This window comes from Lynx canadensis, chromosome C2 (assembly GCF_007474595.2).
Source record: "Lynx canadensis isolate LIC74 chromosome C2, mLynCan4.pri.v2, whole genome shotgun sequence".
Classification (NCBI taxonomy): Eukaryota; Metazoa; Chordata; class Mammalia; order Carnivora; family Felidae; genus Lynx; species Lynx canadensis.
The window spans coordinates 155,299,549-155,320,953 of NC_044311.2; the positions used below are offsets into that span (position 1 = coordinate 155,299,549).

Sequence of the window (21,405 nt, forward strand, 5' to 3'; positions counted from 1 at the left end):
GGGCACCGGGCCGGTCTGCCGGCTGACAAGATGAGTGCCAGTGGACGTTTCCAGGAAAGGCCTGTCTCCCAGCATCGCCTCGCGATGAGCCGGCACCGAGGGTAGGGAGCATCCGTCCCTGCCGAGGATGCACAGCAGGCCTCAGCCTGGACGGGGCAAGTTCATGCAGCTTCTCCTTGAAAAGCAAAACTTCCCCGGGGGGCGCCTGGGGGGCTCCATCGGGTGAGCATCCGACTCTTGGTTTCGGCTCAGGTCATGATCTCACGATGGATGGAGCCCGGCGCGGGGCTCTGTGCTGACATCTCGGAGCCTGGAGCTGCTTGGGATTCTGTGTCTCCCTCTCTCTCTGCCCCTCCAGCTCACATTCCACCCCCCCCCCCGTCAAAAATAAATAAACTTAAAACAAAAATTAAAAGGTCTTTGATCTAGGGAAGGAAGCAGATTAGTGCTTGCTAGAGACTGGGGAGGGGAGGGGAGGGGAGGGATGGTGACCACGCGTGAGGTTCAGTTCAGGGAGCGAAGGCATTCCCGACCCTGCAATCAAGGTGCAGGCTTTACAACACTGAAGAGCCCAGATAACACTGGATCGTCCACTTGCAAACGGTTAATTTTATGTCATGTAAATTTGGCCTCCGTTTTAAAAGCAAAAGGAAGATCTCAAGTTCTTTGAAGCTATTCTAAGGCGTGAGTGGTGCGGCTCGGAGTTGGAGGTCAAGTCTGCAAATACATGCTGAGCGCTCACAAGGCAGAAGGCTGTGCGGACGCCCCCGTGTGGCCGGGCCCGACGCCTCCCTCCTGCTCCTCCCTCCTGTCCGCCTGCGGTGCTCCCTTCTCCTGCGCGCCCTGGTCCTGCCGAGCCGGCCTCACCGACCTGTTTCCCTCCTCCTCCAGGGAGGCTGCCCCAAAGCGCAAAGCTGTCCGGGGACGCCCCCACCTCCGCCCCGAGGTCAGAGACTCTCCAGCCCATCCCTGGCTCTCCGCAAGGTCCAAACTCTTCAGTGGGGCCCTGGGGCGCTGCAGATTCACACCCTCGCCTCCTGTCTGCACCTGGTCCACACTCCACTCCACGCACACGTGCCCACGGGATTCATCCCCATCCCCAGGGGCTCATCCTCGGCCACCCGTCCCCCTTTCCCCACTTGGTGGAGCAAGTTGTCCGTCTCGTTTCTGCCTCGGCCGCCCTGTGTGTCCCCACCCCTCACGGAGCCTTGCCTATGGGACTAGCCATGCTCCTGTCCACCAGCCAGGGGCCACGGAACACCGCTTGCTGAACAGACCACCCAGTGATCGCTCCCTGGCTCGCACAGCAGCGCTGGGGCCGCAGAAGAGGATGCCGGGGGCCAGTGACGGGGCCAGCGTGAGCTGCACCCACCTCCAACTGCTCGTGGATCCAGTCCAGGAAGGAGGTGATGCGCGTGTAGACGCCGGGCTTGTTCACGTCGGCACAGCCGATGCCAAAGCTTGTCGCTCCCACCAACTTCCACACCCTCCTCTCCTGACACACCAGCGGTCCCCCGCTGTCTCCCTACGTGGTGAGGAGAGAGGCACTGCCGTGCGTGTCCCTTGTCTCAGCACCACGATCCCCCCCTTTGTAGCTCAAACTCGGTTCCACGATGGCTCCACGTTACTCCCCCAGCCTCCAAGAGGGGATGTTGGCACTCCCAGCACTGGGGTCCTGGGTCCCCCGAGGACGGTCTCCCCCCGCTGTCTCCCCGCCAGATTCTGGACGCGCCGAACCGTGAAGGTCAAGGCAGCTCAGAGGGAGGGTCTGCCTGGCGGGGGCTGGGCTCAGGCAGTGATGGAGTCTCACCTCATGGGTGAGGCTCAGACCCAGGGTTCCCACCTGCCACCCCCGCCCCCCCAAACCCTGAGAGCCAGGGCTGGGGCGAGGAGCGCCCTGGAGACCCCTCCCACTGCCAGCACCCAGCCAGAGTGGGAGCGGTGGGTACACTGGGCCGGCAGCCAGGAAAGGGAGGGATATCTTGAGCAAACTTCTTCCCCACGCCCTGTATATTTGCTTTTCAGTCACGGGGAAGTGCTGGCGGTGGCCTGTCCCACAGGCCGGGTCACCGTTCCAGAGCCTCACCCGCGGCTGTGGCCCCCGGAGGTGACCAAGGGCCCCCACCTGGCAGCTGTCCACACCGCCCTTCAGGTAGCCGGCGCAGAGCATGGAGGGGGAGACGATGCCTCCGTACACATCTCTGTGGTTGCAGATCTTGTTGGAGAGTAAAGGCACGGCTGCGTGGTTGAGGACCGGGGACGCATCGCCTGTGACAGAGCAAGAATTCAGAGGGCACGCACCGGGACGGGTGAGGGGCAGGCCACCACGCTCCGGGGGCAGAGGAGGCGGCTCCTGGAGGTGGACAGATGGCTCGCGGCTGTGGCGAGCTCCCTGATGCGTGGGCCCTGCGGCCCCGTCGACGCGCATCAGGAGGAGGGGGGACGGCAGTAGCCGGCATGGACCTCCCCAGGGCCCCCTCGGGCCGAGCGCTCGACCCACACCAGCCCGTTCAGTCCTCAGAGCTGTCTGGGCTGCAGAACCATGAAGGTCACACACACAGTTTGTGGGCAGAACCCGGGTGCGGTCAGCAGAAAAGTGTCCTCCCAAAGACGCCGGCGTCCCCACCCCGGGAGCCTGTGTTCGTGTCACCCTCCATGGCAAAAGGGCCTTGAGGTGGGGGCGTGATCCTGGGTGGCCTGGGGGGACCTCTAAATGTCACCATGAGCGTCCGTAAAAGGGTCAGAGAGGAAGACACGATGGTGTGGAGCAGAGGTCAGACAGGAGGGACACTGGACGGGGCTCTGCCAGCGGCTGGGAGGGTGGAGGAGGGGCCACGAGCCAGAAAGTGCAGGCGGTCCCGGATCCTGGAAAAGGCCAGAAAACGCACTCTCCTTCAGAGCCTCCAGGAGGGACCAGCCCTTCCGACGCACTGATTCCGGCCCGCGGAGACGGATCTGGGACTCCCGACCTCTCGAACTGTCAGATGACACGTTTCGTGGGTCTAAAGCCACTAAGTTTGGGCTTGCTGCTGCAGCAAAGGGAAATGGTACATCTGGATTAGCCCCACCACCGACCCTGTAACTTAACCCGTTTGTAAAGCAGTTATCCTTACGCTTTACAGGCTTAAAACAAGGGACACACCTCTATTCCCACGTCTCTGGCACGCATCAGCAGGTGGTGTGGGGCGCGTGCTCCTCCAGCCCACACGCTGAGTTTCTCTGAGTGTGAATTATACCCTGTTTTCTGCACGGGCTTCCCCGATCCACCCACACAGCCACTTGTACGGGGACCACTGGCCGCAGGTTGGACTGAGAACGGTTCCTCTCCCCACTCGCCCCATAGGATCCCGCGAAGTCAGAATATAATCTGCCACGTCAAGTCACGAGGGACGACATGAAGAGGGCTGCGGGGGGAGCGTGAACGCGGCAGGCCTCCCGCCACCTGGCCGCGGGAGCCCAGGCAAGGTGCTCGGCGCCCCCTCAGCCCCAGTCTCCTGGCCCTCAAGACGACCACAAAAAGAATTCCCCGCCGAGGGGCTGCTGTGAGAAGCAGACAGTGTCTCACGGAGACATCCGGCTCGGCACCTGGTACGTGGTGAAACGGAGCTCAGCGTGTGTGCGGAAGAAGCTTCTAGTATGGGCGAGAGGAAGCAGCCAGCCACACGGGTGGGACCCTGCACGCGGAAGATCTGGGTACGCCCCGGGGTGCCTTGGACATTCGGGAGGGAGCGGACTCAACTAAAAAGCCTCGAGAGGGAAATCCTGAACTTTCTGTGTTGGGGTGAGCTGCACCCACCCCCCAAAAAACACGCTCACCCGCAACCCTAGAAGGTGCCCTTATTTGGAGTAGGGTCTTTGCGGATGTAGTTAAGGTAAGAATCTCAAAATGAGATCGCCCTGGATTTAGGGGGGCGCTTTAAGCCAAAGACTTACAGAGAAAGGGGAGAGATCTGCGACATGGGGTAAGGGAGCACGTGAGGCTGGGACAGAGACCGGAGGGATGTGTCTACAAGTCATGGGAAGCCAAGGATGGCTGGAGTCATCAGAAGCCGGAGGAGGGGCTGGGGACAGGTTCTTCGCCCCCAGAGCCTCCGGAAGGAACCGGCCCTGGGACACTTTGATCTCAGACTTCCAGAGCCGAGAGACAATGAGCCTCTGCTGTTAAAGATCCCCTGTTTATGGACCTTTGCTGCAACAGCCCCAAGAAACCCACGCTCTTCCTACCAGGGAGAAAGCAATTGGCGGGAAAACTCCACGGGTGGCGAGCACACGTGTGCCCCCCGAGGACGGATGGGGCGGGTTCCAACTGCGTGCACGGTTCTTATTAAGATGACTACTTCTGGGGGCGCCTGGGTGGCGCAGTCGGTTAAGCGTCCGACTTCAGCCAGGTCACGATCTCGCGGTCCGTGAGTTCGAGCCCCGCGTCGGGCTCTGGGCTGATGGCTCAGAGCCTGGAGCCTGTTTCCGATTCTGTGTCTCCCTCTCTCGCTGCCCCTCCCCTGTTCATGCTCTGTCTCTCTCTGTCCCAAAAATAAATAAACGTTGAAAAAAAAATTTAAAAAAAAAAAAAAAAAAAAAAGATGACTACTTCTGTTAGGATTAGAGTGGTAGGGTTCCGTTTGTCTGCTTTCTCTGCTTGAGTGAAATAACACATCTTCCAAAGTCCTCACCAGTTACGAACGTCTGTCTTCTGAACAGACCTCGGGAGGGGTTCTCTAGGGGGTCCTTGTGTGCTCAGTTAGCAGGATGGGGAGGAGGAGGAAGGAGACCCCCCCTGGTCATTCGGTAAACGTCTCCCTGACAAGGGGCGGCCACGGTTCCCCTTTCCGATTTGTTCCTCTCCTGACAAAGTCTGCAATTTCACATCCCGAGACAAACGGAACCATGACTCTGACCCACAAGCGCTCTGCGGAGATCGTGTGTCCAGTGGTCGACCCGCACCCCCTGCCCGGGATTTGTGAGCCTCTGGGGGGACTGCGCTGGGGGGGGTACACGGCGGGGGGGACACCGCGCTGGGACACGGGAGGAGCATGTGGCCGTGGGCGTCCACCCCGGCCTCGCGGCTCTGGGCTCCCTGGACTTAGAATCTCGACTTCAGATGACTGACCTCCATCCTCCGTGGCCCCCCATCCTGACGTCCAGCACATTTTGCCATCAGGGAACTGTTCCTCGGAGTTGGGCAGACAGACTGGCTGGATCATCTCTGTTCCAAGGGGAAACAACAACCTTGAACTTGACTGAAGCAGAAACAATAGCCTTGAACTTGACTGAAACACTAGTCCAGGGAAACAGTTCATCTCTCCGGCGTCTGCCTCTCCGAGGGGCTCAAACCGGCTCCCAAAGGAAGGTCAAGCCCTGGGTCGTGTTGAAAGCTACCGGCTCAGAGCAGGGACTTCCCCCCGGCCAGAGCCGTAAACCTTTAAACACCCCTAAACCGTGGCACCGTGAGTGAGTCTGGACCAGGGGCTGGCATACTTTCTGTGAAGGGCCACATAGTAAATACCTGAGGCTTTGTGGCCCCGTGGTCTCTGTCATAACTGCTCCTATCTGCCACGGGGGCGTGAAAGCAGCCACAAATGCACCTGGTCGTGTTCCACGGAAACTCCGTTTGCAAAAACAGGCAGAGGGTCAGATTCGGTCCCGGGGCCCCGGCTTGCCCGCTCCTGGTCTGGACCATGGGTACGTCGCCTTAGGAAACATCCCTCCATTAGTATTCCTGCCCTCCCGACACATCTGGAGGCAAAAAGCTTGCCTGTCCCTGCCGGCCGTGTCACATAAGCCCTCCGCCAGAGGCAGGGCCATGGCTGCGTGAGGCTGTCAGGTGAATACATTCTGACACGCTCCAAGTTTTTCTGCACGGGACGGTGATGGGAAGGCAGAGAAATCATAAGGGCGCTCGTTAACTTTTATCAAGGTACAGGTGCGGGGGTGCCGGGGGTGGGGGGGTTCCGTCAGTTGGACGATTTGGGCTCAGGTCGTGATCCCACAGTTCATGAGTTCGAGCCCCGAGTTGGGCTTGTGAACACGCTGCTGATTCTTCCAGGTCAAACCTGCCACTGACCTTGTGCCGGGATCCCGCTGCATAAGGGGCCCCGTTGACTGTACCTCCGCCCGCGCCCCAAGCTGCCGGGGAGGGAGAAGGGGGCTTTGATTGACTTAGCAGTGGGCTCCTAATCCTTCCTTCGCCTCTGCAAAGTGTTTGAGAGTTCTATCCTGGGTGGCTTTTCTGGTATTCTGGTAACTTCCGGAGGTCAGGACTTGCTGTCCCCCATGGAGAAACGTGGCCTGCTGAGCTCAGCCTCTGGGTGGGAGAGAATGTTTCTGAGTCCCTCTGGGAGCTGCAGGTGCCAGTATCTTCCGGCTAGTTAAGAAATGGCGGCAGGGACGATCACGCTACAACCGCGGGCTGACCTGGGAAGTTCACGACTGAGACACCGGGCAGAGGAGTGGCCCCGGCAGGGGACCTCACCACAAGCAGCTCCAGGACAGGGAACAGCGCTTTGTCCCCACGGGCCAGAGACCCCCTTCCGCCACCTGGAGGCACCAGGTGGCCTGGCCTGGGGAAGTCCCTTTCATCTCCAGGTACCACCAGCAGGAAGAAAAGTGGCACCAGCGGGAGCCCCAGTGGAACCAGACAAACCGAGCTGACCAAAGTAGAGCCGTATAGTCTCTAAAATCCAACACCATCAGAAGCACAGCCCACAAATAGGAACGTCACGCACGGTGAGCCTGAACAGGGTCACCACGTGCTAAAACCGAAGATGGCTAGGGACCCAGTGTCTCCTATCGCAACAGCCCAGCGTCCGGGATGCTACTGAAGGTGACTCATTGTACCAAGAACCGGGAAAGTCACAACTCCAGTGAGAAAAGATAATAAACTGAGGCCAGCAGCAAAACGAATCAACCAACCAGCGGGATTATCCCGCAAGATTTCAAAGCGGCTGCCATACAAATGCTTCAACGGACGATCACAGACAATCTTGGGACGCACAAGAGGAACCGAAAAACAGAGAGACCCGGACGTACCGTTGAAGGTGAGCGGCCCGGCCAGCTTCATGAGGGCAATGTCATTGCCCAGCCTCTTGGGCTTGTACTTGCTATGGTAGATGATCTTTTCCACCAGGTGGGAAGGGGCCGGACTGTCGAGCAGGGAAACCAGGCCCACTTGGATGGTCCACGACTTGGGGATGTACAGGCTGCAATGAGAAGTCAGAGAGGGGGAGCGAGAAACCCCCAAATACTCTAACCCACGGACCTCAAACGTCCGGAGACCCTGTGCCAGGCGGGCGGCAGGGACAGAGGCTCCCCCTGCACCTCCCGAGCTCGCGCTTGGCCTCTGACCACGCCCCCGTGCCCCGCACAAGTGCAAGTGTGCCCCAGGAGTTTCCCAGGCAGGCCTCGGTGCCCGCGCCTCTGGGACTTCTGGACCTTTGAGGCTGTGAGGGGTGTGTCAGGGCCCATTCTCTGTCAGAGAGAAACAGAGCGAGGCAGAAAACAAACAAAACAAAACAGGCCATCGGAGAATTAGCCAGTGTTTGGGGACTCTCTGTGTGGCTTTTCCCCCGAGCTAATCCCCCTGCCAGCCCGCCCTGCCTCCCACCCTCTTGGCCGCCACATGTCACTGTAAGTGCCACAGGGAGGCTGGCGGGTTTCTCCCTGCACCAGAGCTTCCTTCTGATGCCTTCTACCTTCTCTGTACGAGCTGCAGGCCTGAAATCCTCAGAATGAGCTCAGAGTCCCCAGTCACAGACAGCGGCGACAGTGGTGGTGGGTCCACGGTTTTGGGGGGGGGGGGGTCCCTCGGCTGGACGTTACTTTGTGACTATCTGGTCTGTTTGCCTGCTTTTTCCGGACCTGCTGCTGAGCCCTGAAATCTACCCAGTCTGGACGGAGATCTGCGGGCAATGAGGCCCACGCCCGAGAGGCCAGGGGCACGCTCACTCGTGGACGCGCGCGCCCGGGAGGCCAGGGGCACACTCACTCGTGGACGCAGTGGGCAGCGGTGACCACCCACACGGGCGTGATGACAGAGCCCCCACACAAGTGGTAGCCCTGGAACTGGAGGCTGGCCTGCCACGGCCACTGCGCGAGCGAGGACACGTTTCCACCCACGATGCGTGAGCTGTAGCCCATTCTCAGACCGCAGGCTGCAGAGACAGAACAGGGTTCGGGGTGGATCCCACAGAACTTTCTGGGGAGACTGTGTCACAGCCACAGAACCCCCCCCCCTCCCTGGCATCCTGTGCCCTCCCAGAGCTCACAGCTGAGAAAGAGAGCCGGGAGGGGAGAGGAGGGAGCAGATCCCGGAGATGTGGGGGTGCAGTGGGAAGAACCCCTCCACGTGGCGCCCGTGACCCCGGTATGACCACGGCTCACCGCGGGGGGCACGGGAGCCCGGCTTCTGCAGCGCTCCCCTCAGTAATGCGGGGCAGCGTGCACGGGCTGACTTCTCCAGACCCCGCCCCGCAGGGCAAACCCTCCCCGGGGCCAGAAGCAAGGAGCCTGGGGCACTGAATGGCCAGTGCAGGCTTTTCCTCGAGGCGGGAAGGGGGTGGGGAGGAGAAAGCGGCAGTTAGTCAGTCAGGCTCCCGGAGCCACCACGGAGAGACAGGGCTTCGTGGGCCACGGTCCGTCGGCTGCTGAGAAGATGCTCTGGGCTGTCTACCACCCCGCTCCCATCGGGTGACAGGGGCCAGCACTGGCCTCCTCCTCCTGTCAGGTGGGGCCCAAGTGTTCCCACCTGGCACCCAGGAGAGGGGACCCCGGGCAGCCGGAGCAGGGCAGGGGGGAGAGGAGTCTGTGAGCGACCTCTGTGGTTGGAGAACTCTTACCCACGCACTTCAAGGCAACCACGTGGCCCGAGGCGCATTCCTCCCTGAGGAGGAAAAGAGTAGGTTTACGGTGAATACCCAGAGGCCTGTGAAACGGGCGCTTCCGTAGACTTAATCTTGGGGTAAAAGAAAAAGGAATTCTATTCCCCTGCTCTGGAATACAGACTGCGATGTTAGTCTACGACACGAGCGTGAGGTCACACATTCACCCCAAAACACTCGGCTACCGTGAAGGATTGTGCAAGCGACAGGGCACGGGGCATTCCTAAGCTTCGTGTAGCTGGTGACGGGAGATACCGAGGACCCGTATTATACAAACGCGCGCTGGGGTCACGTGCAGGTGGATTTTACCCCAGTGTTCTTCGCCGGCCCCGGGAGGACACCAAGGGCCCTTTGGACCGCGTGGCAGCCTCTCCTGGCACAGAGTCCTTGCAGCCCGGATCCCCCTCCTCCCCAGAACACAGCCGTGATTGCTGCAGGAATGACACGTGCTCGCCCTGGCACGGGTGGGAGCCGGGACACCTCCAGCCGCGTCCCTTCGTGACCTTCCCTGCCTTTCGAGCCCCAGTTCGCTCACGCAACCATGCAAGAAAAAGGGAGAGTCACCAGACTGAGGTTTTAGGACACAAGGGATGCGCTGTCCCCACGAATCGCACGTGGGCCCCGGGGGGAGGGGACTGTGAATTATGAAATGACAGGCTGACCAGCTGGTGTTTCCCAGAGCACAGAACACGCTCCTGGGATTGGGTCCTACGTGCCCGGAAGAGCGTATAGAGATGCCTGACCGTGGGGGCAGGGGACTAGGCGGCGACTGGGCCGTGGGTACCTGTCATTTAAGGGCATCTCATTTTACCTTCCCCCACGAAGTGCTTGGGGAAACACAGAAGAGAAACGGGGAGCGTTAAGTACTTTACAGACAGATGACACGCGTCTGGGTCTTACTCTCTTTCTTTCTAGTTTCCTTGTCCCTCCGTCCTGTCCCGCATGCACACCCGGCGCCTATGAAGAGAGGGCCCCGTAGCCCTCACCACCCCCTCCCCCTGCCGGGCCATCTTCGCCCGGTTCCGGGTGGGTATTCCAACCCAGCCGGTGCGTCCACCCAGTCTAGCCGCGGTGGCCAAGCCCCCACCTCACATCCGGAGAAACGCTCGCCCGTCCCTTGGGTCCTCGTGGGGCCGCGCAGCTGGACGAAGCCAGCAGGCGACTCGGCCCCGTGCAGACAGCGGCGCCTCCTGGCCGCCTACCTCACGTACACCGAGTGGTGGAGAGCCGTCACTTTGTCATCCGGCAGCAGGTGATTGATGGAAGCGAAGTCCCCCTGCAGCCGCTCTTCCACTAAGTCGACCCTGAGGGCGTCTGAACTCACGTAGCTGCAAGCACATCGGGAACGCAGACCCCACGCGTGAATTCTCTCGGCTTCAAAGCCAGCGCTCCGGTCAGAATGCCACACGTCTCACGCTGGGCCGTGTCATTTCCCCACCACACTGGGAGCCAGGCTCGCTCCTACGCGCTCCGAGGCCGCTGGAGTCTCACACGACCCTTGAGAGCGGCCACTACTGTTCTCCAGATTTTCGAGGCCCAAGTCAGGGAACTGGGCGGAGGACACGGGGGTTCGAACCCAGGTGATCCGGCTCAACAGCCCCCCCTACTTCTGTCATCACAGACAGTTGACACGGGACACAGCCGAGCAGAGAAGGGCAAAGAAGGGCTTTCGGAGGGAAGTAGGGAGAGAAAAGAGAAAGGGAACAGAGGTACATCTTGGAATTGAAGCACCAGATAGGGAGGGAAGGACAGGTTCGTAGTGAAGGGAACGGGCCACGTTGAGGGGTAGCCAGGGAACGTGGCCTTGGCCGCACGTCCCCTGAGGGGCGCATGCTGGGGTGGGCAGGACTCTCTCGCCCTGGCCGGGCGGACAGGGGTTCAAGAGAAGGGGTCTCTGGGTCCTTCTTCACAGCAGAGGGAGGCTGTACGGTTCAGGGCAAGGGGTGGTGCTCCAGGAGGGGGAAGCAGGGGAGCTGGGAAGGGGTGCGCACCCGCCCCGCCGTGAGTCCAAGAAAGGGCCTCCGTAGGGAACAGAAATGCCGGTGGAGGCTTTCAGCCCTTTGCACTCATGGTGGGGGCAGCGGTGTGAGTGTGTGTGTGCGTGTGCGTGTGTGAGTGTATATGTGTGTGTGTGCATGAGGCTGCGTGTTGTCTGAGTGTATACATGTGTGTGATGTAGTGTGCTGTGTGAGTATATGTGAGCGTATGTGACTTCGTGTGTGTGTGATGTGCCTGATGTGGTGTATGTGTGATATGGTGCGTGTGCATGTTGGTGTGTGGTGTGTGGAATGTGTGGTGTATGTGCATGTGCTGTGAGCGTGCATGTGTGTATGTATGTGTATGTGGGGTGTGTGCTGAGTGTACGTGTATGCTGTGTGTGGTGTGTGTGCATGTGTGTGGGGAGGGGTGTGTGCCTGTGTGAGGTGTGTGTGTATGTGTGTGATGTGTGTGCACATGTGTGTGGAGTGTGCAGTGTATGTATGTGTGTATGTGTGTGCATATGGGTGTGTAGTGTGCGTATGTGTGTGCATGTGTGTGGGGAGGGGTGTGTGCCTGTGTGAGGTATGTGTATGTATGCGTATGTGTGTGTGCGCGTGTATGTATGTGTGCGTGTGTGTGCATGTGAATTGTGTGTGTGCCTGTGTGCATGTGTATGTATGTGTATATGTGTGTAGTGTGTGTGCACATGTGTGGTATGTATGTGCATGTGTGTGATGTGTGTGCACGTGGTGTGGAGTGTGTATGCCTGTGTGCAGTGTATGTATGTGTGTATGTGTGTGCATGTGTGTGGTGTGTATGTGTGTGGGGAGGCGTGTGTGCCTGTGTGAGGTGTGTGTGTGTGCGCACATGCATGTGTGTGTGCATGTGTGTGCATGTGTATGTGTGTGATGTGTGTGCACGTGTGGGTGGAGTGTGTATGTATGTGTGCATGTGTGTGCATGTGTGTGGTGTGTGTGCATGTGTGTGGGGAGGGGTGTGTGCGCCTGTGTGAGGTGCGTGTATGTATGCGTGTGTGTGCGCACATGTATGTATGTGTGCGTGGCGTGTGTGTGCATGTGAATGGTGTGCGTGTGTGTGCCTGTGTGCATGTGAACGTGTGTATGTGTGAGCGCACGCGTGTGCACGTACGTGGGTGTGCGTGCATGTGCGCGTGTGTGCGCGCCTGTGTGCGGGGCACGGTGATCACGGCACGGAGTGTGCGGGGCCTCGGTGCGCGCACCTGTGACGTGAGGACGCCGTCCAGCACCGACGGCCGCCGTGGGGACGCAGCCCGACGAGCCACCCGCCCAAAGGGAGCTTCCTCCCTCCCCCGTCCCCGCCATCCAACGCTTTACCCGGCAGCTGGCGATGCTCTTCACGTTACCTTGGAAACCCCAGCTGGGCACAGGCGACGTTAGCGTGGTGACCCCTCCAGTCGTCAGAGCACACGGTCCTCCAGGCGGCAGCCGTGAAGACCTGCAGCACCGCGTTCCGGCCGCTCACGCGGACTGGACGGCGCGGGCAGAGGGTCCCTTAGCGGCCCGGAGGCCTGAACCCGCGGGCGGAGGCTCCTCTGCCGCCCACCCAGGTCCCTCCTCCGCTGCCTCTGGCCGGCCCCTCCCCGCCGGGGGCACGTCCCCCCTGGTGGGCGGGCCCGGACCCCCAGCTCTCTTCTGACTTCTCCTGTGGCCTCCCCAGGCGAATCTCGGCCCCGGATGACAGCCCCTGCCTTGTCCCAACCCGGCCACCCCTGGGGATGAGTGCCAGCCGGATCCCAGCTAAGGCTGAGACCTGACAGCGGTGTGGACCTGGACCCACTTCAGGGATGGGGAAGGTCAAGGCTGGGTGGTGCTTCCGCGGGGAAGAGCGCGGCCTTACCGCAGCGGTACTCGTCCTCCCCATCCCTGCAGTCCGAGACCCCGTCACATCGAGCTGTCAGTTCAATACACTTGAAAGACGAGCGACACCTGTACTTTCCGGAACAATCGAAGTGGACTGAGGAAAGGAGAAGACAGGTGTGGCAAGGAAGGGCTTCTTGGGTGCTCAACACTAACAACCATCCACTGGCCACGTGGCCTTGAGCCATCAATAATGAAACCATCAATAATGAAACCTGCACTGAAATTGCAGCCTGTTTCCCTCAGCCCGGTTTCTGTGCCAAATTCCAGAGGGTGGGGCCGCTGTCTCACTATGTGGCCTGGAGCCACAATGCGGGGGTTCAAGGTCAAGAGAGAAAGGGCCTGGCTGTGGGCCGACTGGCTGAGCCTGCTGAGCAAGGAGCTCCGAGTGAGGGCCACGCAGCCCCCAATCTGCCACCTGTTGTCTCCGACTCGACTCCGGGCAAGAAGAGAAGGGACCATGGACCACACAGCCGAGCAGGTGGGCCCGTCATTTGAAAGAGGAAATGAGATACTGTTCCCTATCAGAGCCCATCCAAATGACTCACTTTCTCAAAAGCCACATGAACCTTCTTTTAAAAATAGCAGGTATGCCCGGCCCGGCATGAATGGCCTCCTTGTCTTCTCCTCCCGGCCACGCACCCCCTCCTGCCCGCAGGATTCTATTTCATCAGCTGCTTTGGGACACTTCCAACTGGGCAGGTTCCTTGGTGACAAAGCCCCGAGTGTGGCCAGCAGCCCCTCCTGGGCCCCAGGCTGGCTTTACACTCGTGCAGGCAAATAAAACTCAAAGTCAGCAAACCCCAAAGACGTTTGCCTCCAGTAATTAAGGCTGAGTGGCATGAGCTGGGGGCAGGGGGAATGGGGGGGCTCATGAAAGTTTAAATGCCTGAATAGGCATTTGAGAGCCTACTAAATAATGAATCGTACTCACTGCCCAGACCAATGGCCAGTGCTAATATCAGTGCAATGATCCCGATGACGATGATTGGAAAGAACTTCAGCGGCAAGAGGGACAGTATCTGTGCCGCGACAGCGTCCGCATCTGAAAATCGAAAGGCGGGGCAAGAACAGGAAGCCACAGAGCGGCGGATATCAATAAAACAAAACTTAAAATTTAGCTATCTATTCCCCCTTCCCCCGGAGCAGAGAATGTTCCGGCCCAAAGCAAGTGGCCACCTACCTGGGGACGCTTTGTCCCGGGGCTCAGCCCCACACTCTCCGCCCTTGGCCCCGTTGTGTCCATCCTGGGTTGGGGGGGTCGTGTTACAGCTGAATTGTGTAACCCCCCCATCCCCGATTATGTTGAAGTTGAACCCCAAATATTGTCTTATTTGGAGATGGAGTTTTTACAGACCATCAAATTAAAAAGAACTTGGGGCACCTGGGTGGCTCAGTCAGTTTAGCATCCAGCTCTCAGTTTCGGCTCAGGTCATGATCCCATGGTTTGATGGGTTCAAGCCCTGCATCGGGCTCTGTGCTGACAGTGCGGAGCCTGCTGGGGTTCTCTCTCTCTCTCTCTCTCTCTTTCTCTCTCTCCCCCCCCTCCCCTGCTCACGCTGTCTCTGTCTCTCTCAAAATAAATAAATAAACTTAAAAAAGTGTTTACAAATTAAAATAAAGTCATTGTGTGGGTCTAATCTAATCTGACTGGTGTCCTTTACAAGGGGGACATGGTGCGTGGTGTGAAGACGCACAGGCACGACCCCATGTGAAGATCCAGGCAGAGATTGGGGTGGTGAATCTACAAGCCAAGGAACCCCGAAGATTACCAGACAAAAATGGGGAGGAAGAGGTGGGAAGGAAAGGAGGAGAGGGAGAGGAGAGTAAGAGAAGGAACGGGAAGAAGAAAGGCCACACACTTCATGGCCCAAAGGATACAGAGCAAGGGGGTGGGGGCAGAGGGCAAGGTCTTTGTTTTGGCCGCAATGAGCAGGCAGCTAAACTCTCAGAGCCTAGACCGACACTTGGCGGGCAGCGGTCCTTGGTCAATACGGCTGTCCATACAGCTGACCCTTGAACAACGTGGGTTTGAACTGCGCGTGGAGTTTTTATAGGACGGTCCGGTCAATGTATTTTCTCTTCCTTATGATTTTCCTAATCACGCCTTCTCTTCTCGAGCTTACTTTATTGTAAGAACAGTATATAATACGCACAGCAATCAAAACACTTGTTAAGTGAGTGTTGATGTGATTGGCAAGGCTTCTGGTCAACCGTAGGCTATCGGTAGTTAAGTCTTGGGGGAGTCAAAAGTTATATGTGGATTTTTGACTGTGAAGGGGAGTCAGCAACCTAACCCGCCCCTGTGCTGTTCAAGGGTCAACTGTGTCAGGAAACTGAATGGATGAATGACATCATGATAATGGAGGTTGTCTTATCTCCGCAGAGGAGATCAATTCCTTTCAGGGCGACCAATCTGCGGTCTTGAGTTAGTAGAGCAGACTCTTCCCCCCAATCCCTTCGCACCTTCGGAAGCCTACACCACATCACTGAGTCCCCCTTACTGAGAGCCCACTCTCCATTTACACTTTAAAAACCAGGAGGAACCCCAAGAATGACCTCTTATCATTCCAGTCTCTCTGTGTCTAAGAGTTGGATTTAGGAAACCAGTCCAAATGGTAGATTCAAAGATCGCTGTTCATTTAGAACGTTTAGTATCCATTCACATTTGCCCCTTGATAGTGCCTCGGCCATGGTGCCCTGTGGGCAGTACTGTGGCCCTGCTCCCTCTCCTCGTTCTGTCTTTGAGGGCATGCTTGGAACAAAAAACAAAAATGCATAGCACCTCTCCAAAGAAGAAATGCAGATGATCAAAAAGCACGAAAAAAACCTTCCACCTTCTCTGGGAATCTGGGAAACTGCAAATTAAATGTAACGACATATCAACCTCACAACATTTATCATCATCATTATTATTATTATCATGATTACATCCCCACTGTCATCCAAAGTGAAAAGAAATGGACCCCCACTTACAATCGATAGGAGTGTACGCTGTGGAAACTAACTTCTGAGAGTTCGAATCGGAAATATGAACCGAAAGGCTTAAGAAATGGATGGAGGTTTTGACATAGTAAAACCACTTCCGGGACTTTATCTTAAGAGGTCATCATTGATGCACACAAATTTCTACTGACTCGGACACTTAAAGAGGTAGCATGTATAATACCGATGCACGGGAAACAGCCTGAATGTCCGTCAGAAAGAACTGGTGACAGAACAGATGTGTAGAGTTAGTTACATGATAGGGAAAGGGGGTTGGCAAACCTCTTCTGTAAAGGGCCATACAGTAAATATTTTAAACTTTGGGTGCCATATAGTGTCTGTTGCAACTACTCAACTCTACTATGGTATGAAGGCAGCCATAGACAATAGTGAATAAATGTATGTGTCTGTGTTCTGATAAAACTTTATTTATAAAAACAAGTAGTGGGCCAGATTTGGTCCATGGGCCATAGCTTGCCGACACCTAAAAAAAATTTTAATTATTTAATGCCATGGAAAGAATAACATAATATTGTTTGGTTTGGGGGGGGGGGACCTTCAAAATCGTATATGTCACTTCCAAAGGAAAATGCTGATATGCTGGACAGAAAAAGGCAAGAAATACAATACTAAAGCACAAATAAGGTTATCTCTGAATAATGGTAAAATTGTGGGCAATTAAAAAAATCTTTTTGGGGGCGCCTGTGTGGCTCAGTCCGTTGAGCATCCGACTTCGGCTCAGGTCATGATCTCACGGTTTGTGGGTTCAAGCCCTGTGTTGGTCCCTGTGCTGACAGCTCGGAGCCTGGAGCCTGCTTCGAATTCTGGGTCTCCCTCTCTCTCTGCCCCTCCCCAACTCATGCTCTCTCTCTCTCTCTCTCTCTCTCTGTCAAAAATAAATAAACATTAAAAAATTTTAATAAAAAGTAAAAAAGTATTTTTGATTAACTGTGTTTTCTAAATTTCTATAAAGAACAATACATTGCTCATTTTTTTTAAAAAAAGCACTACTAAATTCCTACCACTAGGAATTAATCATGAAGAAGTCATCAAAAGTTAGCAGAGGTGACTGTGTATGGTGTTATTCCTGCTCATATTATTCGTTCTATAAAAATATTAGAAACAATTGTATGTCAAATTATGATTTTTAAAAACCATGTAAATTACGCATTACTTGATGGGATGTTGTGATGTTATGAACGCAAAGCATTTATAAAAACCAAGGCACACATGGAAAAACACCCGTCTGGACCCACACTGTGTGTGAATGTGTACTTATCAGCAAGGACAGGAAGAGAATGAAGACAAACATAATATATCCTGGGGGTCAGGTGATAGGGTATTTTTTAAACGTATATTTTTGCCAACTTTTTGAGCTGTATTTTAAAACCTGTCCTACCTCAAGTCTTCTCCACCACCCCCACCAACCACAACTGTCCAGAGGGTTTAAAAAGAATCATTAGGGCAGCCCCCACCCCGTGTTTTCTGGAACCTCAGCCAGAGCCCCCAGGTGACCCCCTTTCCGGTCCCAGAGGTCAGCACTCCTGAGAGCACGCAGGACCAGAAAGCTACGGCTCACCGTGACAAGTCCTGTGTTTGTGACCTCTTTACAAAACCAGCTTTCCTTCCTTGTTGCTCAGAGCGGCTCCTGTCTCCTACAGTTGGATTTTAATCTGGGCATCGAATACCTTCAGCAATGCCCAGCTTATTTTAAATTTCTTGGAAGAGCTGGTGAGTCCTAGTTCTTAGGACTTTCGGGGGGGGAGGGGCTCAGAGATTTCCCGGCAGGACTTGACTCCTAACTCCCAGGGGCAACTGGAGTCTCAATTTCTGAAAACCTCCATCCAGAGAATGCAAACTTCTCTCTCTGGGAGTTGGTAAGGGGCTGGACGAGGTGATGCCCTCTCTAATGCCCCCCTCTCCAGGGTTCGGTAAACCCAAGGAAATGCAAGCATCCAGGTTGTGGGTGTGAGAAATCCTGGTGGGGTGTGTGCCCAGAGGGACATTCTGGGGACGCTTCCCCAGAAATCACACCTGGTTCCACCTACCTGGTGCTACAGGACTTATTTTCAAATCGTCAAGTCCAAAAAGCGATCTGAAGGAGAAGGGGGCCTCAGCCGCGGGTGGGTCATTTTCCCCCATGGTGACTATTTCAGGACCTCTGAGACTTGGCTCCACATCGACCTCCACCTCCTTCACCGGGAAGAACAAAAAGCATTTGTTTCCCTGTTTATAGTTTTAGCATCAACGCATCTTTGACAAGTTAAATCTCTGAAATCTAACAATCCACATAAAGCACATTCAATACCGATTAATCAAACCATTTGTCCAGTGAGAATGCATTTTTTTCCAAGCCACAGCAGGTAACAGAGAAACTTCCAGAGTTAGTGAAAAACTATGAACTTACTTCCGCTAAAATAATGACTTTCCCCTTGTGTAGTCTACCAATCTTAAAACCAATTCACTAGCCATCTTTAGAGATATGCCTTTTCACGATTTAGAAATTACTGCACCATTATTTTTCAGAAGATAAATCACTTTCAAAGCACTTTCCTTCTCTTGTCTGCATTCTTTGTCCCATGTAAACTCATCCCTTTGCCAGCACCTGTGGGACACCTATCGTAAACATGACAAGTTTTTTATACTCACATAATGTCCGTGCCCCAAAAATGTAGATGGCACCAGGGAGGGGATGCTCACCCACCGTATTTGTAGTTTCCTGTAAACACAGCCCTTCCTGGGCTCACGCGGACATGACCTAGTTAAGGATGAAAATATCCATGCCTTCTGAATGCCCCGTCTCCCACACAGCAAAGGGAGGAGTGGCTGGGGACCGCTGGCTTGCACCAGAGCCACACTGGGGCTCTGTTTCCTCCAAGAGAATTGCACCTATCACAAAGCCAGAGAGGTCAAAAGCCTCTGGAAGTCATTCCTGCAACTCTAAGAGGGGCGGAGTGAGCAAGAAAATGGCGGAATGTTCCCAAGGAAATCCCAACTCGCCCTCCCAGGCATCAGTCAGGCATGAGTTCTCTGGGAACCTGCTTCCTCCAAAGAGGTTCCTACGGGCATATAAGCATAGACACTTACATCTTTCTGTTCGGTTGGTGGCAATGTTTGAGATTTGAAAAGAAGCTACGAAGCCATTGAACGCACACTTTGTCTTTGTGGTCTTAGGAAAATCTAAGCAGGAGTTATGTGCTAAAAGGATTGGTTTCATTTCCATCTCAAGAGTGGCTTTGAAGGGTACCTTAGAAAACTAATAAATTCACATCCAGCATTTTTGCCTTTGATTCTTGCTGTTACTTGCTTCCTACTATCAGCATGTGGCAAATTACACAGCTTAACTTTATGACCAGAATAAGAACAAATGGTAAAATGGTTTCTGAAACCTTGAACCTGGGCACAGAAGTCCCTTCCCAGACAGGCCATTGGCGGTTGGTTTCAGAACACTGAAAAATGTTGAGAAATCCCCTTTCAGAAGAGACTCACTTCCCCAGCCCCCCCCCCCCACCCACTTTACTCACCATTTCTGGAGCCGCCATCATTCAAAGCAGAAATATTTTCCTTTTTCATTATAAAAGCAAGCGTGATGGTAAGCAGGCTGCCAACAGGGTAGTCCAATCGGGAAATACTTCCTTCCACCAAGTCACCCAGCCTTGTCGACTCAATCGTCACAGCGAATGGCATTATCGCGGGCATCTGTGTAACCCAATATGGCTGTGGCTATCAAATAGCCATTGGTGGTATGACTGCGGAGACCAGGGAGGGGAAAAATGTGACTTGCCTTTAATTAGTAAGTAAGGTAAGCAAACCTTTTCAGAAACTTCACATAAGAGAGTCTTCTGAACACAGACACTCCTTTTATAAAATAACAGATAGGTCCTGCCCCGTGCTAAGCAAGTGCGCCAAGAGGGGCAGGCAAAACGCTTTGGTGGGGGTTTCTATTCCTGCCTGTGACTGAGTCTGAGTTTAGACTCACAGCCACTCCACAGACAAAAGAGAGGGAACCTGGGGGTGTTCTCACACAGTCAGCACTCTATAGAGACACTTGGCACTCTCTTCTGTGGGGGCCTCTAAGTCCCAAGGGGTTTCTGAACACAATGCAGCTTTAAGATGTTTCATCAGGAGAGAACATAGCCCTGCCGCCGTGGGCAGAAGACTGAGCCCCATTGGAAGTCTAGTGGAGTGGAGCTGGGTGTGAATCGAGCGTTCATTTATTCACCTAATATTTAGGGGCCATCTGCCATGAGCCTGGCATCTAAACTCAGAGCAGATGGCAGAGGGGACAAAGCACTCACCTGTGGTCTCAGGTGATGACAAATACTAGAACAAGATGAGGCTGGGAGAGGCTTAGGGAGTGATCGGGCAGGGTGGTGGAGGAAGGCTTCTAGGAAGAAGTGGTATTTTAGTCAAGACCTCTGTGGTGGGACAAGGTCAGTCTTGTGAGCTAAGATGGTTCCAAGCACGGGACCGTCAACTCCAAAGGCCAGGAGAGATGAGCTGGGGATGTTTGAAGAACCCCAAGAAAACTATGTGCTTGGAGATTGGCAGATGGTGGAAGGCCTGGGACACTGGAAGGACTCTTTGAGATGGAAAACCACTAAAGAGCTGAGCAGGGCAAAGTCGGGTTCTACGCATGTGCAAGAGGTATAGAGTCAGAGGTGGATTCACAGAAAGCCAGGAGGATGCTACTGAAAACCTGGGTCACCATGGCGGTGACTTGGACCAGGATGCTGGTGGTGCAAAGGCTGGATTTGGGATTGGTTTTAAAGGTATCGGTGGCAGGATTTGCCACTGGCAATGAAGCCAAAGAAATATATTCAGCCAATTGTGGTTTCATTCAGTCTCGTTTTCCTGCCCACACCTCTCAATGTTTTTTGATTTAAGACCAGGAATCCTTCAAGCTCACCCATACGTCCTTTACATCTTTGTAACTACTGTCTCTAGCCCTTAAACCAACATTTGCCCTCAAAGACAGGGACGGAAGACTTAGAACTTAATTCTTTCTTTGTTTTCACCTGGGTTGCTGTAGATGGTGCCTCCGTGGAACAAAGCCCTTGGAGGACAGAGTCTAGAATGTACTCTCGTGATGCCCGGCACAACGATGAGTGGGTGATGGGGCTCCACAAACACAGATGAGCTGATCACAAACTAGGTGGTGGAATAATACTGAGTAGACACATGGAAAACCAAAAGCAATCATGAGCAATCATTCATATATTAACATGTTGACATCTTGGCATGTGTTTCAGGTGAAGTCTGTTTGCCGAGGTATAACAGGGAGATGACCCATGATGGTGGCTGAACTTCTATGACCACATAGCAGCCTCTCAGAAAGCTCACCTGTAAATCAATTCCATCAAATTCAAAATCAAATTTAGAGGAAATAGAAATCAGCATCTCCAGGGCTGGCATCTGACATTCACCGAGGCTGTGTTTTGCTGGGTTTGGTGTGGAGGTATGAGAAGGGACACCCTACCCTGAGGGTCCTCTACGAGCTGTGAAGCTTTTGTAACCATCTGCACCCAGCTTGGGGTTCCGGCATGGTCTCACTCTCCACCTTCATGCTGTTAGTGAGAGAAGGGTGGCTTTGAGGGTAAGGCACAGGAAAAATTGTCAATCAAGAAGCTTTTGTCGCTTCACTGTTGGTCTTGGAAGGTAAATTTTCA

The 21,405-nt window shown here is 55.0% G+C and overlaps 1 protein-coding gene across 1 annotated transcript; it reads right to left on the reverse strand.

Moving 5' to 3' along the window:
• Nucleotides 1-1,198: 1,198 nt before the first annotated feature.
• On the reverse strand, nt 1,199-17,893 carry TMPRSS3 (transmembrane serine protease 3). Its single transcript, XM_030328513.1, has 11 exons — nt 17,785-17,893; nt 13,686-13,796; nt 12,732-12,848; nt 12,238-12,361; nt 10,076-10,201; nt 8,832-8,875; nt 7,982-8,147; nt 7,027-7,196; nt 5,108-5,203; nt 2,126-2,268; nt 1,199-1,525 (listed from the first exon to the last, which is right to left on the reverse strand). Exons 1-11 carry the CDS (start codon nt 17,876-17,878, stop codon nt 1,199-1,201), a joined length of 1,518 nt encoding a protein of 505 aa, XP_030184373.1. The 5' UTR covers nt 17,879-17,893.
• Between the last annotated feature and the right edge of the window lie 3,512 nt (nt 17,894-21,405).

Bases quoted from the DNA above. Each gene is read 5' to 3' on its own strand.
- TMPRSS3 (XM_030328513.1), bottom strand. From the start codon at position 17,878: ATGGGGGAAAATGACCCACCCGCGGCTGAGGCCCCCTTCTCCTTCAGA. The intron at 8,148-8,831 runs GTAAGAGTTCTC...CTGTCTCTGCAG, and splicing joins GGTTGCCTTGAAGTGCGTGG to CCTGCGGTCTGAGAATGGGC. The intron at 2,269-5,107 runs GTCAGTCATCTG...GCTCTGTCACAG, and splicing joins GGGGGCCACGGAGGATGGAG to GCGATGCGTCCCCGGTCCTC.